This window comes from Gymnoscopelus microlampas, assembly GCF_963454915.1.
Source record: "Gymnoscopelus microlampas genome assembly, chromosome: 6".
Lineage (NCBI taxonomy): Eukaryota > Metazoa > Chordata > Actinopteri > Myctophiformes > Myctophidae > Gymnoscopelus > Gymnoscopelus microlampas.
This window is the reverse complement of record NC_139943.1, coordinates 50,386,860-50,403,975: the sequence shown is the minus strand read 5'-3', so window position 1 is coordinate 50,403,975 and position 17,116 is coordinate 50,386,860. Positions and strand designations below refer to the sequence as shown.

At 43.5% G+C, this 17,116-nt stretch overlaps 1 protein-coding gene across 3 annotated transcripts in view; it reads left to right on the top strand.

Moving 5' to 3' along the window:
• Positions 1-17,116, top strand: part of LOC311046790 (disintegrin and metalloproteinase domain-containing protein 10-like) — a 41,711-nt gene that overhangs the window by 11,619 nt on the left and 12,976 nt on the right. For all 3 annotated transcript variants that reach the window (XR_014600928.1, XM_084059351.1, XM_084059352.1), the window contains 12 exons: positions 2,398-2,516; positions 3,783-3,941; positions 5,943-6,079; positions 6,995-7,138; positions 8,772-8,864; positions 10,483-10,666; positions 11,116-11,279; positions 12,439-12,622; positions 14,126-14,276; positions 14,860-15,043; positions 15,881-15,989; positions 16,887-17,107. Coding sequence is in view for 2 of the 3 variants with exons in the window: in XM_084059351.1 (XP_083915477.1) it covers positions 2,398-2,516; positions 3,783-3,941; positions 5,943-6,079; positions 6,995-7,138; positions 8,772-8,864; positions 10,483-10,666; positions 11,116-11,279; positions 12,439-12,622; positions 14,126-14,276; positions 14,860-15,043; positions 15,881-15,989; positions 16,887-17,107 (1,849 nt within the window). In the remaining variant the exon portion in view is untranslated. The remainder of the gene's footprint in view (positions 1-2,397; positions 2,517-3,782; positions 3,942-5,942; positions 6,080-6,994; positions 7,139-8,771; positions 8,865-10,482; positions 10,667-11,115; positions 11,280-12,438; positions 12,623-14,125; positions 14,277-14,859; positions 15,044-15,880; positions 15,990-16,886; positions 17,108-17,116) is intronic.

Below are 17,116 nucleotides of genomic sequence, written 5' to 3'. Positions count from 1 at the left end.
TTGGGGTGCGCTGGTGTCGGTTCATTCAACCCCCTCTTGTGTGTTGGCTAGTGAAGTGTGCCCTGGCAAGACATATATACTTCATCGCGCAACGGTGTTGCGCGCCAAGAACAGCTGACATACAAGCGCAAAACCGCGTCGCGGATGAGACTGGAGTGAGCTTGGAGGTCTGCTATTCTCGGGTTTGGGCGACAACTGCTTTGAATTGTTATTATTGTTTACACACTTACAGAAACCAAGAAATATATATGTGAAGAGCGAGAGATCACAGTAAAAATCCTAAGCATTCTTCCTCCACACTATGGCTGTCAAACAAATATTCGATATTCCAATATTATTTGAATATTGGGAAAATATGTATATTCGAATATGAAAATTAATATTCGAATCAATTAAAAAAGAAAAATGTAAACTTTTATGTTTATTTGACAGGGACAATACAAAAAACTATGTATGAAGTTATAAAAAGAAACAAAAGATATGTTTTATTGGATCCGAGCACATGATACATTGTTTTTTGTACTCTTTCTGTCAAAAAAGATTATTTTTTTCTCTCGAATATCTGCACATTTTTAAGACCAATATTCGAATATCATTTCTGAGGAAAGTTGACAGCCCTACTCCACACTGGGAGAAAAACAGCATCTGAAAGTTTGATGGGATGCATTTTTACACGTGAGGCTGTGACCACTTTACCATTGAATCATCTTATGAGTGGTGGGGTTCATTTTGTGCCGGCCTGCGCGCCTATACTGGTTCTTATCAGTGTGACGTTATCTGATAAGTGATAAGGCGTCTATACTTTGTCCTGGAACGTGGCCGTGCGCCGAAAATAGTAGATCTACAAGCTCACAACTCACGGTCGCGACGCGTGGTAAGCTTGTATGCGGCCCGCTGTATGCCGAAGTATAACTCCGGCTGGGAGCTCTGTGCTGGGGGAGCGGAGCTGTTCTCACATTTATTTAATGTTCTATTTTTGGGCTGACGGCAGCAATAGGAATATTTTGGCATATCACCCAACCTTAGTAGAAAACTAAAGTGTTCCATATTGGAGTGCAGGTCTCCAGCTGTTATTTCATGCTCTGCCATTCTCTATACTGCTTCCTTAACAATAATCACTGCGGTGTGCGCCCAACGCACACGTCATGTGACACACGGTTTGGCTGACGAGACAGTCAAGATTTAATAAAAACACATTAAACTGTATTAAACCGTAAAACCAGGACACCGCACACCCTTAGAGAGACAAAACCTTATTCATTATTTACACATTCCATGCCAGCGTTTAATCTCATAATGTACTCACCAGTGCCAGCGTTTTATAGTTTTTTTGTTTTTTTTCACGTCGCCATAGACCTCGTTAAAATCCTTAAGATTGAGCTCTAAACTGTTTGTAAACACAGCGGAGATCCGACTGCGTCGACCAGTGAAAACCCCATGCAAAACGGATCCGCCATCTTGTAGTTACAACGGTTTATGTTAAACAGCGATCAGCGACGAGAAAAACTACAAAGAGAAAATGGCGTTTTTGTGTCCGCTTTAGAATGGAGGCCGATGGGATCGGCAAAACCGGATCCCGGATAATTCCGTTTCCGGTGGTGCTACAGTGAAATGTGTCGTGTCGAACAAGGCCTACAATGCAATGTGAACTTTTTATCAAAAAAAAAAAAAAAGACCACTTCGCGTAGGTCTACGCGATTGGCACGTGGCGGCTTTAAATACAGGGTCCCCACGGTCATGAAATTCCTGGAAATATTTTGAAATTAGAAAAAAAAAAATCCAGTACTGGAAAAGGTTTGAAATTGATCAAACATCATCAAAGGTCCTGGAATTGATCAAGGGTCCTGGAAAAATATTTGGCTATGCATTGTTTTTGGCTATTGATTTTGTTAAAACAAAACGTTTTCATAAACATGAATAATATTACACGAAATATGTAACATAAGTAGTTTTTCGCCGAACGGGCTGTGTGACGGCAGCCTAATGTATGTCTCAAACTTTATTTTTGCTACACTGCCTATCTTTGGGCATTGTACATAGGAGTAAGAGACATTATTGCGCCGAATGATTGTTATATAGGCCTGGAAATTGGGCTAAATATTCTGGAAAAGTTTTGGAAAAGTTTTGGAAATTCATTGCTAAAAATGTGTGGGGACCCTGTAAATAGGTTCGCGTAGGTCTACACGATTGGCAGTCAATGTGTTAATAAGTATTATTATGTTGCAGACATTTCAACCTGAGGATGAAGAGAGATAAAAACCTTATTCATTATTGTTATTAATAATAATGATGATGATATTAAGTATTATTGTGTTGCAGACATTTCAACCTGAGGATGAAGAGACACACCCTTATTCATTATTGTTATTATTAATAATAAGTATGATTGTGTTGCAGACATTTCAACCTGAGGATGAAGAGAGACACATCCTTATTCAGTCCTGACCTGAAGGTAGAGATGTCTGGAGAAGATCTGCCTTATGACACGTCTCACATCTACACAGGAGAAATCTATGGTGAGGCTCAGGGCCCCAAAACAGCAGATCTACAAGCTCACAACGCGTATCGCTGTGATGCATCGCTGTGAGCTTGTAGAGCTGCTATTTTCAGCAGGCAAATGTCATATGACAAAGTATAATTAACGGCCTTGCAGGCTTTATGTAAAGGTTACAATGTCATTTAGATAGCATGTTACAGTATGTAGACAGATCCCAGGTTCATTTGTAGATCTGGAATCCCATCCACAAGTTTCCAGCCGAGCGTGGGCGTCAGTTCAGGTTGTAGGCTATACATATGCGGTGCCTCTGTCGGATATGTCCCCCACCAGACCTGTGATAGGGCCTGTGCCCCAGTAAATATGTCCCCCACCAGGCCTGTGATAGGGCCTGTGCCCCAGTAAATATGTCCCCCACCAGGCCTGCGATAGGGCCTGTGCCCCAGTAAATATGTCCCCCACCAGGCCTGCGATAGGGCCTGTGCCCCAGTAAATATGTCCCCCACCAGGCCTGTGATAGGGCCTGTGCCCCAGTAAATATGTCCCCCACCAGGCCTGTGATAGGGCCTATGCCCCCAGTAAATATGTCCCCCACCAGACCTGTGATAGGGCCTGTGCCCCAGTAAATATGTCCCCCACCAGACCTGTGATAGGGCCTGTGCCCCAGCAAATATGTCCCCCACCAGACCTGTGATAGGGCCTGTGCCCCAGTAAATATGTCCCCCACCAGGCCTGTGATAGGGCCTGTGCCCCAGTAAATATGTCCCCCACCAGACCTGTGATAGGGCCTGTGCCCCAGTAAATTCCAGCGGAAACAGGTGGATAGTTTGTATAGTTTCAATGTACAGATTATAGATTTTTGATATTATAATGTTTAGACTGATGCTAGGTTCTTGGTTTAGATCTACAAGCTCACAAGCATTGTGAGCTTTTAGATCTGCTAATTTCAAAAGATTTTAATACATTTGAAAACTTGTGAAATGGGACATTCTGCATAATGAGTACTTTTACTTTTGTTACTTTTAAGTACATTTCGAAACCAATACTTCTGTACTTTTACTCTTGATTACCGGACTTTTGCTTGTAACAAGAGTATTTCTACGTTGCAGTATTGATACTTTTACTTAAGTAAAAAATGTGAGTACTTTTTCTACCACTGCCTGTGATCGTAGATTACTGAGACACTACACTGTCTCTCTGCCTGTGATGGATTACCTTGTGTTTACCTTGCTTACTGTAAGTGTCTCTGCACAGCAGCGTCTACTAAATGCCCGCATTATGATTCCAGGTGAGAAGGGAACCGTGAGCCACGGCTCTGTGGTGGACGGGAGGTTTGAGGGCTTCATCCAGACCTACCAGGGAACCTTCTACGTTGAGCCTGCAGAGAGACACCTGAGAGACAAGGATGTTCCCTTCCACTCTGTTATCTACCATGAGGATGATATCAGTGAGTCTTTATTAATCCATTAAGACCGGGAACGCATCTGTGTCATTTTAAGATTTCTTTGGCTATTCAAAAAATTGCAGATATGAGCTTGTAGATCTGCTATTTTTTTGAAAAATCATGGAAAATGTGTGCAAATACATATCATTTTGGGGGTCCTTGACATGTAAAAGTTGGAGCACCACTGATATAGCAACATACTGTTAGGAATTAGAAAACATCTCAACCCCATCGCTTTAAAAATATATATATTCAAAGATTTGCACAAATTTCATGATTTTTCAAAAATATCAGATCTACAAGCTCATACCGCTGAGCTATTTTTGAATAGCCAAAGAAATCTTAAAATGACACGCGTATAGTAGTACTAGTCTACACCCGGTAGCTCAGTCGGTAGAGCACTCGCCTATCGTATCGACCACCAGGTCATGGGTTCGATCCCATCAGTAGCACGGCTTGGGCATTCCATCTCCCAGGGGTCTAGTGCAGGGGTCTTCAACGTTTTCAGGCCAAGGACCCCCTAGCTGAGAGAGAGATGGAGCAGGGACCCCCTACTCTATATTGTATAAAATTGTGTTTCAGATTAAAGTTTTTTTTTTCTTAGTCTGCTCTTTTTTCCCTCTACACCTATAGCCTCTTTGCCAAAAATAGGCGATCTACAAGCTCTCAACGCCTCGCAGCGTGAGGCGTTGAGAGCTTGTAGATCGCCTATTTTCGGCTAATGTTCCCCTCAAAAGGAATTCTAGAGTTCAAGTGGTTAATGTAAAAAAAACTAAATCCTATCACACAAAGATTTGGCGGACCCCCTATAGTAGCTCTGAGGACCCCCTAGAGGTCCCGGACCCCCTGTTGAAGACCTCTGGTCTAGTGCAGAATAACAGGGATAGACTGATGCCAACAATAAGCCTCTCCGTACTACTAACTTAGTCATCTACCTTGAAGATGATGTCAGTGAGTCCTTATTAACAACATGTTTATTTCACTAGTAAAACACCACACCTTTATATACCGTGATGAAGGGATGGAGGGATGAGAGGAAGGAGAGAATAAGGGATGAGAAAAGGATGTGATGTGTCCTGGAACTAAATATTGTAAGATGGGGGTGGGGTCCGTGGCCAAATGCATATCATTTTGGGGGTCCTTGACAGTTTTGTTCCAGGGACCCCCAGAAGCAAAGATTTGAATTAAAAATGTTTTTTCCAAAAATATATATAAAGATTTGCACGATAAAAAACTAAATAGCAGATCCACATGCTCATTGCGCTATGCCACTATGCTATGCCACTATGTCGTGCTATGTTTAGCTAGCTTGTATATCTGCTATTTTTGAATAGCCAAAGTATAAAATAATGGTTATAGACTATAGCAAAAAATCTAGACTGTGCACAGATGCATTCCCGGATTGAATGTGTTAAAAAGTACAGTAAGTACATTGGAGAGAGAGTGTACCGTAATGTCTTTAAAGACGGGGTGCCGTGATTTTCAGTGACACCCCCCCCCCCCTAAAACATAATCATCAGGTATTATGGTTATACTAGGAGGAAGATTTTTTTCAAAAAAGTATACAGAAATTGTTAAAATTATGTTTTTATGTGGACATGCCTCCAGTTCATTAAGTATACCTGGTTCTCACCTTAGCACCTCCTCCACCACCTTAGCACCACCCACCTGTCCTAGTCCCTCCTCCTCCTCATGCACACACCTGTTGTGTTATGATAATGAGGGGGAGGGTATGTTTTTACTATGTCACTAAAGCGCTGTTTCTCTATTGGCACGTTTGACCCTCAAGGTTTCAGCCTCCAGGTATAAACTCAAAATAGTCAGAGAAGACATAAAACACCATAAAAACACCACCAGGGGGCTTAATGAAGTTCTATCAACCTCATAGACACATGAACAACAGAAAAAGTGCAAAACCATGGCACCACCTCTTTAATGTTTGCTCCTCCTCAGATAACACCACACAGCTTTACCATAATGTGTGTAATGTTTGCTCCCCCTCAGATTACCCTCATAAGTACGGCCCAGAGGGAGGCTGTGCTGACAGTTCAGTGTTTGAGAGGATGAAGAAATACCAGAGTTCTGCTGTTCCTGATGTTCCAGATGTTGCAGATGTTCCAACTGTTCCAGATGAGCCCCAGGTCTGTTTAATGTTAATACATTGATATTCTCTCTAGGCGGTCCTCAGACGGCTTAGGAATGCGACGAAAACTAAACAATCTCCATGAATTCAAGGATCTCTTCGCCGAATTAGATTTATTATAAAGATGAACTAATCTGAACCACATAACCTAATAAAACATACATATTTATCATAAAGATGAACTAATCTGAACCACATAACGTAATAAAACATATATATTTATTATAAAGATGAACTAATCTGAACCACATCACATGATAAAACATATAGATTTATTATAAAGATGAACTAATCTGAACCACATCACATAATAAAACATATATATATACCAGTATGTATTATAAAGATGAAATAATCTGAACCACATCACATAATAAAACATATATATATATATTTATTATAAAGATGAACTAATCTGAACCACATCACATAATAAAACATATATATATATATATATATATATATATATATATTTATTATAAAGATGAACTAAGCTGAACCACATCACATAATAAAACATATATATATATATTTATTATAAAGATGAACTAATCTGAACCACATCACATAATAAAACATATATATATATATATATATATATATATATATATATATTTATTATAAAGATGAACTAAGCTGAACCACATCACATAATAAAACATATATATATATTTATTGTAAAGATCCCAGTCTAAACCAGTTGATCCCAGTCTCCTGAATAATGATGGTGTGAAGCCTAATGTAAGCTCGATGTCAAAATCACAATATAGAATGTTTCATATTGTTTGGTACAACACCCCGTCCTTGGTTGTGGTATTGATGTGTGAGGGGAGGGGTGCGGGGGGGATCGTGTTTTTTCATTGACTTTTAGTTTTTGGTGGTTACATTTCTAACAGTATTATTTCTGTTGCAGCATTCAGAGGCAGACTCTGCAGGCTCTGTTCTGCTGAGGAAGAGGAGGATGGCTCAGATAGAGAAGAACACATGTCAGCTCTTCATCCAGACGGATCACCTGTTCTTCAAATACTACAAGACCAGAGAGGCTGTCATCGCACAGGTCAGAGGTCACACACACTTTTTTGAACAGACCTTTTAGACAAAGTATTTTAAATGTAACTGTGATGTTTTATATTTTTGCCTAATAAAATATTCAATCAATCAATCAAAAGCGCGCACGCACACGCGCACACACACACACACACATACACACTTAATCATGTTTATGTACCAAACAGCCATATATGTCTGTGGACCAAACGGTCATTTTTAATGTCTCCATGTTGTCACATGATGTCTTCAACTCTGTGTCAGACGTGTGATTATGAGAGAGAGAGGAAGAGGATTTTGGAGAATTAATTTATTTGGAAAACAATATATATATTTGTGATATCTAGGTATAAATAATTGTCATTTATAATGCATAATAATCAGTGTAGCGTTGCTTTTGCAGATCTCCAGTCATGTCATATTGTATTGTTTTTTATTTATTTTTAATTTTTATTTGGAGTAGCCAATTCTTTTTTTTACCCCTTTTTCTCCCCAATTTAGTCATTATGCTAATTGATTCCTTCCCACACACATGTCTGTGTTGTCACTGCTGTTGTATCCTACTGACTCAACTGTCAGTGAGGAGCCCCCACCGGGAGGACGTAGAGCCTTCGTCCTACTCCTCCCGCCCAACACTCCCCGCTGACAGGTGCCACCCACCCCAGCCCATAGGAATACGTGCAATGACCGATATCACCCTCCTCCTCCTCCCCGCCCGCCTTCCCTCCCCCAAACACCCCGGGCCAATAGTGTTCGTGTAGACGCTACACAAAGCCGGTTGCAACACGATAGATTCCCACAACCCACAACCTCCGTGGTGGTGGACAGAGACTTTACCACTGAGCCACCTAGTGGAGGTGGACAGGGACTTTACCGCTGAGCCACCTAGTGGTGGTGGACAGGGACTTTACCACTGAGCCACCTAGTGGTGGTGGACAGGGACTTTACCACTGAGCCACCTAGTGGAGGTGGACAGAGACTTTACCACTGAGCCACCTAGTGGAGGTGGACAGAGACTTTACCACTGAGCCACCTAGTGGAGATAGACAGGGACTTTACCACTGAGCCACCTAGTGGAGGTGGACAGGGACTTTACCACTGAGCCACCTAGTGGAGGTGGACAGGGACTTTACCACTGAGCCACCTAGTGGTGGTGGACAGGGACTTTACCACTGAGCCACCTGAGCGCTATTGTAATTGTATTTCGTTGTATCGTATTGTTGCATATCTCCAGTCGTGTCATATCATCATATCGTATTGTATTGTATTTCATTATATCATTGCAGATCTCCAGTCATGTCATATTGTATCATAGTGTAGTGTAGTGTAGTGTTAATGGTAAAATGTTAAATGGTGCATTTATGTAGCGCTTTTATCCAAAGCGCTTTACATAGATTGTGCATTACATTCACCCATTCACACACACATTCACACACCGATGGCGGAGGAAACCATGCAAGCCAACCTGCTCATCGGGAGTAATTAGGGGTTCAGCGTCTTGCTCAAGGACACTTCGGCACTAACTCTGGGGGAGCCCCCCAACCCGGGATCGAACTGGGAACCTTGCGGTTTCCACTCTACCCCTGAGCCACTGCCGCCCCTATTGTATTGTATTGTATTGTTAATGTATTGTATCGTTGCAGATCTCCAGTCATGTAAAAGCCATTGATGCCATCTATCAAGGAACAGACTTCATGGGCATCAGAAACATCAGCTTCATGGTGAAGAGGATCAGGGTGAGTCAGAGCCTAAGTGTCCCTAAATGTCAGTTTCTGAACGATGTAGTTTGACGTGTCAGAAGACCAGCGTTCAGCCTCTGCGACGCCCCACGACAACATGTTGTCGATATTACATGTTCAATTATTTTGGTATTTTCTGGCCCAGTGTGACAGACCAAATCAAATCAAAGTTTATTTATAATGCGTCCATGGCAGTAAAAGAGTTAAGAAGGCGAGAGGGAATGCTGTCAGATGGGCAGTTCGTGACTACAGATCAACAGTGTGTTAGGTTGTGTTTGTGTGCAGATCAACAGGGGTGCTGTGCGAGAAAAAAGGACGCTTCACCGTCCAATGTTGTAGCGCCCTGCTTCTAAAACTCTAATATGTCACACTGTAAGCAGGCCCTTGCCAAACAGATAGTGTACAATAAAGCCAAGACTAACCTTACCATAAACCAAACAGAAAGATGGACTCTCATCATATAAGAACTCTAATTAAACTATGCTCTCACCATTTAATCGCTTAATATAACTAAGATGTTGACAACGCCTGCCTACTTTTATACGAATTATGTCATCATCACAGTGATGACATCAGTACGTAAGGCCGCCTCAGAGAAAAATATGATTTTAAAATGTGAATTGTGTTGTGTTTGTTTGTTTATCACCACACATCTTACAGACGGTGTAGCTCCTATAGACGAATCCACAGACGCGCTGCCTGTAGGCAGTCATAGCTGCGGTGTCGCGGAGCGTCTAGAACAGTGGTTCCCAAATGTTTTTTGCTGAAGACCGTAAAGAAAAATGTTTGCCCGGGACCCAAACGAGCGAAAACAGCATATCTAAGCTCACAACACCTCGCTTCGCGCCGCGTTGTGAGCTTGTCGTTGATGAGATGTTGTTTTTAATTGATAAGTGATTTTTCTTTCTTGGTTTACATTTTTTTAAATCTTTTTAATGCAGGAATAAAAATGGAACCAAATTAACAATTTGGGTCCATTCGTATTCATTGTGTGGCTATAGCCAGGGGTGCACATAACGTTTTTGTTCTAGTACTCAGAAGTGCACCTGGAGATGTTGCTTGGTGCTCACCAAATAAATGGTCCGGTGCCCCCCGGCGCCGTTTTGTCAACCCCTGCTTCTAAATTCCGCCGTTTTTGTTGTTCCTTCACGCCGTTTGGTGCCCCCCCCCCAAGGTTGGTGCCCTGTGCTGTGCTGATTTTATCCGCCAGATTGGGACGTTCACGGCATATTTTGCACCACCACGGTGCGTTCATCATCGGTAATGAGTGCCTGTAACACAGCCAGCAGCGTGCTGCGTGCGAGTCGCGCGACTGACTGTGTCTGTATGTCAGGATTCGACGCCATACTCACACAATCACGTGCAGCATGCGTCCCCTCCGCCTAATGGCTGTGTATGGGGCCGACTCGTGCCTTCCCTTCGTCTGATGTGCCGCGCAGCATGCATTTTGATGACGCATGCGCACCAGTTATATGCACCCCTGGTTATGTTGTGTGTTTGTGTGCAGATCAACAGTGTGTTATGTTGTGTGTTTGTGTGCAGATCAACAGTGTGTTATGTTGTGTGTTTGTGTGCAGATCAACAGTGTGTTATTATGTTGTGTGTTTGTGTGCAGATCAACACCACCAGTGATGAGAGGGACCGGTCCAACCCGTTCCGCTTCGCTAACATTGGGGTGGAGAAGTTCCTGGAGCTGAACTCAGAACAGAACCATGATGACTACTGTCTGGCTTACGTCTTCACTGACCGAGACTTTGATGACGGAGTTCTGGGCCTGGCCTGGGTCGGTGCTCCTGCAGGTACACACCTAGTGGTACACACCTAGATACACACCTCTGTGAGAAGAGTAAGCTGTACTCTTACTGTACTCTGACTGTATTCTGACTGTATTCTGACTGTATTCTGATGTGCTCTGACTGTACTCTGACTGTATTCTGACTGTACTCTGACTGTACTCTGACTGTACTCTGACTGTATTCTGATTGTATTCTGACTGTATTCTGACGGTACTCTGACTGTATTCTGATGGTACTCTGACTGTACTCTGACTGTACTCTGACTGTACTCTAACTGTATTCTGACTGTACTCTGACTGTACTCTGACTGTACTCTGACTGTACTCTAACTGTATTCTGACTATTCTGACGGTACTCTGACTGTATTCTGACTGTACTCTGACTGTACTCTGACTGTACTCTGACTGTACTCTGACTGTATTCTGACTGTACTCTGTGTGGGTGTGTATCAGGCAGCTCAGGAGGGATCTGTGAGAAGAGTAAGCTGTATTCTGACGGTAAGAAGAAGTCTCTGAACACAGGGATCATAACGGTTCAGAACTACGCCTCCCACGTTCCCCCCAAGGTCTCTCACATCACCTTCGCTCATGAAGTGGGACACAACTTCGGTTCCCCGGTGAGTCCAGACATTTATTATTTATTGTCTCCGAGAGTATGTTTTGCACCCTGTCCGTCCGTCCGTGTGTCAATCTGTCTGTGAACAGCTAATCTCCGGCACTGTTGGCTTGATCGCAGCGAAACTGTGCACACACACTCCCTGGATGCCAATTCAGAACCTCTGCCCCACATTTTTCACATGGGCCTGTTATGTGCCACCAGGAGGCCGCTTTTTGCAAAACAATAGTTTTTCTCTATGGTCATGTGATCAAGACGAATCTGTTAGATTTTTCATATTCGATCCTGATTGGCAAAGATTGACATCTAAAGTTTGCAGGAGTGGCCTGTTTTGAACAAAATGCCGTAAATCATGAACGCAGCATCTGTTGCCACCCTCTTCAACAATGCCCTCTCAGAGCCACCAGGAGGCCAATTTTTTAAATATTACTCCTACAAATGTTGTCCAAACATTACGCAAATCGGTACATATTATCTCTATAGTCAAGTGATCAAGACGGATCATCCAATCCGTCTGATTTTTCACATTCCAGCCTGATTGGCAAATTCAGAACATTGCTGGCCCACACTAACCTACCTGACCTGGCGGAGACCTGTGCTCCGAGGAGCACTTTTTCTAGTTATTATATATTATACAATTGTTATTATTGTTATATAAGTCCATCCACAATAGAAATGTCTCCATTTGACCTTTTTCTGTTTCCTAACCCAGTGGTTCTCAAACCTTGTCATGTGAAGGACCCCCACATTCATATAGACCCCCATCTGAAAGGGTTTTGTGCCAGGGACCCCCAGAAGCAATCATTTGTGTTAAAAATGTTTGCTTAAAAAAAGATTTGCAAAGATGTTCAAGATTATTCAAAAATAGCAGATCTGCTCTTTTTGAATAGCCAAGGTATAAAACAGGTTAACGTGGTTAAAATGATTGTGATGCTATATTAACTATGCTGGGGACCCTTGGGGGTCCCCAGCATAGAGAACCGCTGAGAACCGCTGTCCTAACAGCATAGAATACAGTCAGAGAACCGCTGTCCTAACGTGTGTGTGTGTGTGTGTGTGTGTGTGTGTGTGTGTGTGTGTGTGTGTGTGTGTGTGTGTGTGTGTGTGTGTGTGTGTGTGTGTGTGTGTGTGTGTGTGTGTGTGTGTGCGTGTGCGGTCAGCATGACTCGGGCTCAGAGTGCACTCCAGGCGAGTCAAAGAGCCAGGACAAGAAGGAGAAGGGGAACTACATCATGTACGCCAGAGCTACGTCAGGAGACAAGCTGAACAACAACAAGTTCTCTCTCTGCAGCGTCAGGAACATCAGCCAGGTTCTGGAGAAGAAGAGAGGAAACTGCTTCGTGGGTAAGAACTGCCGAGCCTCGGGTTCCGTGATTTTTTTTTTTTTTTTAAGAATTCTATTACCCTCAAAAAAGAAATCTCAACTGCCCCAAGTGGCCTAAACGTAAGGTAAACAACTGCCCCTAGCGGCCTAACGGTAAGGTAAACAACTGCCCCTAGCGGCCTAACGGTAAGGTAAACAACTGCCCCTAGCGGCCTAACGGTAAGGTAAACAACTGCCCCTAGCGGCCTAACGGTAAGGTAAACAACTGCCCCTAGCGGCCTAACGGTAAGGTAAACAACTGCCTCTAGCGGCCTAACGGTAAGGTAAACAACTGCCCCTAGCGGCCTAACGGTACGGTAAACAACTGCCCCTAGCGGCCTAACGGTATGGTAAACAACTGCCCCTAGCGGCCTAACGGTACGGTAAACAACTGCCCCTAGCCGCCTAACGGTAAGGTAAACAACTGCCCCTAGCGGCCTAACGGTAAGGTAAACAACTGCCCCTAGCGGCCTAACGTTAAGGTAAACAACTGCCCCTAGCGGCCTAACGTTAAGGTAAACAACTGCCCCTAGCGGCCTAACGGTAAGGTAAACAACTGCCCCTAGCGGCCTAACGTTAAGGTAAACAACTGCTCCTAGCGGCCTAACGGTAAGGTAAACAACTGCCCCTAGCGGCCTAACGGTAAGGTAAACAACTGCCCCTAGCGGCCTAACGTTAAGGTAAACAACTGCCCCTAGCGGCCTAACGGTAAGGTAAACAACTGCCCCTAGCGGCCTAACGTTAAGGTAAACAACTGCCCCTAGCGGCCTAACGGTAAGGTAAACAACTGCTCCTAGCGGCCTAACGGTAAGGTAAACAACTGCTCCTAGCGGCCTAATGGTAAGGTAAACAACTGCTCCTAGCGGCCTAATGGTAAGGTAAACAACTGCCCCTAGCGGCCTAACGGTAAGGTAAACAACTGCTCCTAGCGGCCTAATGGTAAGGTAAACAACTGCTCCTAGCGGCCTAACGGTAAGGTAAACAACTGCCCCTAGCGGCCTAATGGTAAGGTAAACAACTGCTCCTAGCGGCCTAACGGTAAGGTAAACAACTGCTCCTAGCGGCCTAACGGTAAGGCAGTGGATGTGTTGGATGCAGCTCAAAGTGAACTTTACTCAGGTATCTGGTTTGTGTTCAAGATGTTTTGGCCATTATCTCTGGAACGGAAGGTCCAATCTGCTCAGTTAAAAACTTGTTGGATGCGTGATTCTCTGGCCTAAATTTATGGTAACTGGGCCGGCCCAGTTAAGGGCCCAGTTAGGGCCCGGCCTTAATTTTCAGGCCCGTTGAGAACTCTTGTTTGGTGGATGTGACGCCTTGTGAGCTTGTAGAGCTGCTATTTTCACTGTGAGCTTGTAGATCTGTTATTTAACCTATCTGTGGTAACTGTATATTATTATTAACTGTATATTATTATATTATTATTAACAGAGTCTGGTCAGCCTATCTGTGGTAACTGTATATTATTGTTATATTAAATACAGAGTCTGGTCAGCCTATCTGTGGTAACGGGCTGGTAGAGCCAGGAGAGGAGTGTGACTGTGGATACAGTGACCAGTGCAGAGACCAGTGCTGCTACGATGCTAACCAGCCTGACAACAAGAAATGTAAACTGAAGCCTGGGAAAGGCTGCAGGTACGTAAACACTGTCCCTGTCCCCTGTCCCCTGTCCCCTGTCCCTTGTCCCCTGTCCCCTGTCCCGGTCACTGTCACAGCTTTATGCATATTATAGACATTAGTACGTAAACACTGTCACAGCTTTATGCATAGACATTAGTACCTAAACACTGTCTCTGTCACAGCTTCATGCACATTAGTAGAGTCTGACCCAGGGCAGATCTCTGGGTCAGGAACAAAGGGAGATCCAGAACACTGTCTTCACTTACAGCTAAACTAGTTTTTAATACAAATCCAACGTTCCAACTGACCTGCACCTTCATCTGGTATCATGAGATGCCTGATGCAACACACACACAGTTGGACCGAAACGTTATATTTGCATTAAATTAAAGTAAAGACAGTGTTCTGGATCTCCCTTTTGTTCCTGTCTCATGCATTGACTGCCTGCTCCTACACACCTGTCCAATATGTGTGTAAAGGACCTTTCTCCTTCACATCTGTCCATTATGTGTGTTAAAGGACCTTTCTAACAAACATGTCTGGGTCTGACATTTGAATGGATTTTGAATTCTTTCTGATTTTTTTTTTACCCTCACAGTCCCAGCCAGGGTCCTTGTTGTACCCCAGAGTGCTCGTATAAAGGCCGTAATGAGAAGTGCAGGGAGGAGTCAGAGTGTGCTCACCAGGGAATGTGCAACGGAGGCTCCGCCCAGTGCCCGACCTCTGAACCCAAGGCCAACTTCACCGCCTGCCATGGAGAGACACAAGTCTGCCTCAACGGGGTATTTAATACTTTATTACTTTACTTTAATACTTTATTACTGCCATGGAGAGACACAAGTCTGCCTCAACAGGGTATTTAATACTTTATTACTTTATTATTGCCATGGAGAGACACAAGTCTGCCTCAACGGGGTATTTAATACTTTATTACTTTACTTTAATACTTTATTACTGCCATGGAGAGACACAAGTCTGCCTCAACGGGGTATTTAATACTTTATTACTTTATTACTGCCATGGAGAGACACAAGTCTGCCTCAACGGGGTATTTGATACTTTATTACTGCCATGGAGAAACATAAGTCTGCCTCAACGTGGTATTTAATACTTTATTACTTTACTTTGATACTTTATTACTGCCATGGAGAGACAAGTCTGCCTCAACAGGGTGAGATTGATTGATCGATTGATTGATTGATTGATTGATTGATTGATTGAATACTTAACTCATTCAGTTTTTTTCTCATTCAGGTACAGTCAGACATTAAAGGGATAGTTCACCCCCATGGAGACTTTGAGAATTCATGTTTTTGCAGCCTAAGCCAATAATGTGATGACCAGTGGACCGGTAGGCAGCGGTTCCGGTAGGAGACACAAAGGAGACTCTTTGTGTTTCCTACAGGAACCACTGCCTGTCATCAAGTTATTGGCTTAGGAATGAGACAGAAACAAAAACATATCCATGAATTCAAGTCTCCGCCTAAAAGGTCACAGCTCTACCGGCCGACACATTGAAAGAATAATTACTAATAAAATAATCCATGGTTGTCCTAATGATGTAACTGTGTGTGTGTGTGTGTGCGTGTGCGTGCGTGCGTGCGTGCGTGTATTTGCAGGGCTGTTCCGGCTCCATCTGTGAGAAGTATGGTCTGGAGGTGTGTACATGTGCCAGCCAGGATGGAAAGGATGAGACAGAGCTGTGTCATGTCTGCTGTATGGAGAAGAGTGAGTCACACATCTTCAGCTCTTCTTCTTGTGTTTTGGTGTTGTTGATGTAGAGGCTATGCGCGTGACATCATCGTACCCGGAAGTTATGCGGTAACGCCTACTGAGTGTCAAAAAACTACTTACTGGCCTTGCCAGCCCATACATCCAAATAAAAAAGTCCTATCTGATTGTATTGAACAACGTTAAACTCACCAACATGGCAGCTGTACGGAAAGCTTGAATTATCCTCTTTCTATCTGCAAAGTTTTGTTTCATGACATTCCACCGTAGAGACATGTTATGAGATACTTTCTGTCAATACATTCTGTGCAGGTGATTATTTTTCTAAGTATCAGAGTTTGGAAGCGCTCGTTTTCAATAACATAACGTCCTGCTGCCTCCTGCATCATGTGACATTTAGAAACGGGGGGTACGCAGGACCGTTGAGTGATTTCCAACGAGCAATTCCAACCTCTAATGCTCAATGCTGCTCAATATTCTGCCACTCAGTCTAGATGAGGGGGTGTGTCCCGGTGGACAAGTGAAGCATGTCTCTATTGTGATGTCAGATTCTGGATCATTGTAAATATATCTGTACGTAGCATCACAGGAGCAGAGTTTGATTTAAAAACATGTATAATAATGTTGCTGTATACCTATTTAGCAACATTATAAATGACACAGATGCTGTCCCAGATTGAAAGGTATGAAGTATAGGTTTAACATGTCTATCTGGTTTAAAGTGTGACTGAACTGTGGTGTGGTCCACAGTGAATTTAAATGGTTTATAGTGTGACTGAACTGTGGTGTGGTCCACAGTGAATTTAAATGGTTTATAGTGTGACTGAACTGTGGTGTGGTCCACAGTGAATTTAAATGGTTTATAGTGTGACTGAACTGTGGTGTGGTCCACAGTGAGTCCCAACACATGCAGCAGTACGGGTTCGGAGCGTCTCCTGAGGTTCTTCGGTAAGAAGGTGACCACGCTGCCGGCCGGCTCTCCGTGCAACGACTTCAAAGGCTACTGTGACGTCTTCATGAAGTGTCGCCTGGTGGACGCAGACGGCCCGCTGGCCAGGCTGAAGAAAGCCATCTTCAACCCGGAGCTGTACGAGAACATCGCTGAGTGGATCGTGGTACGTACA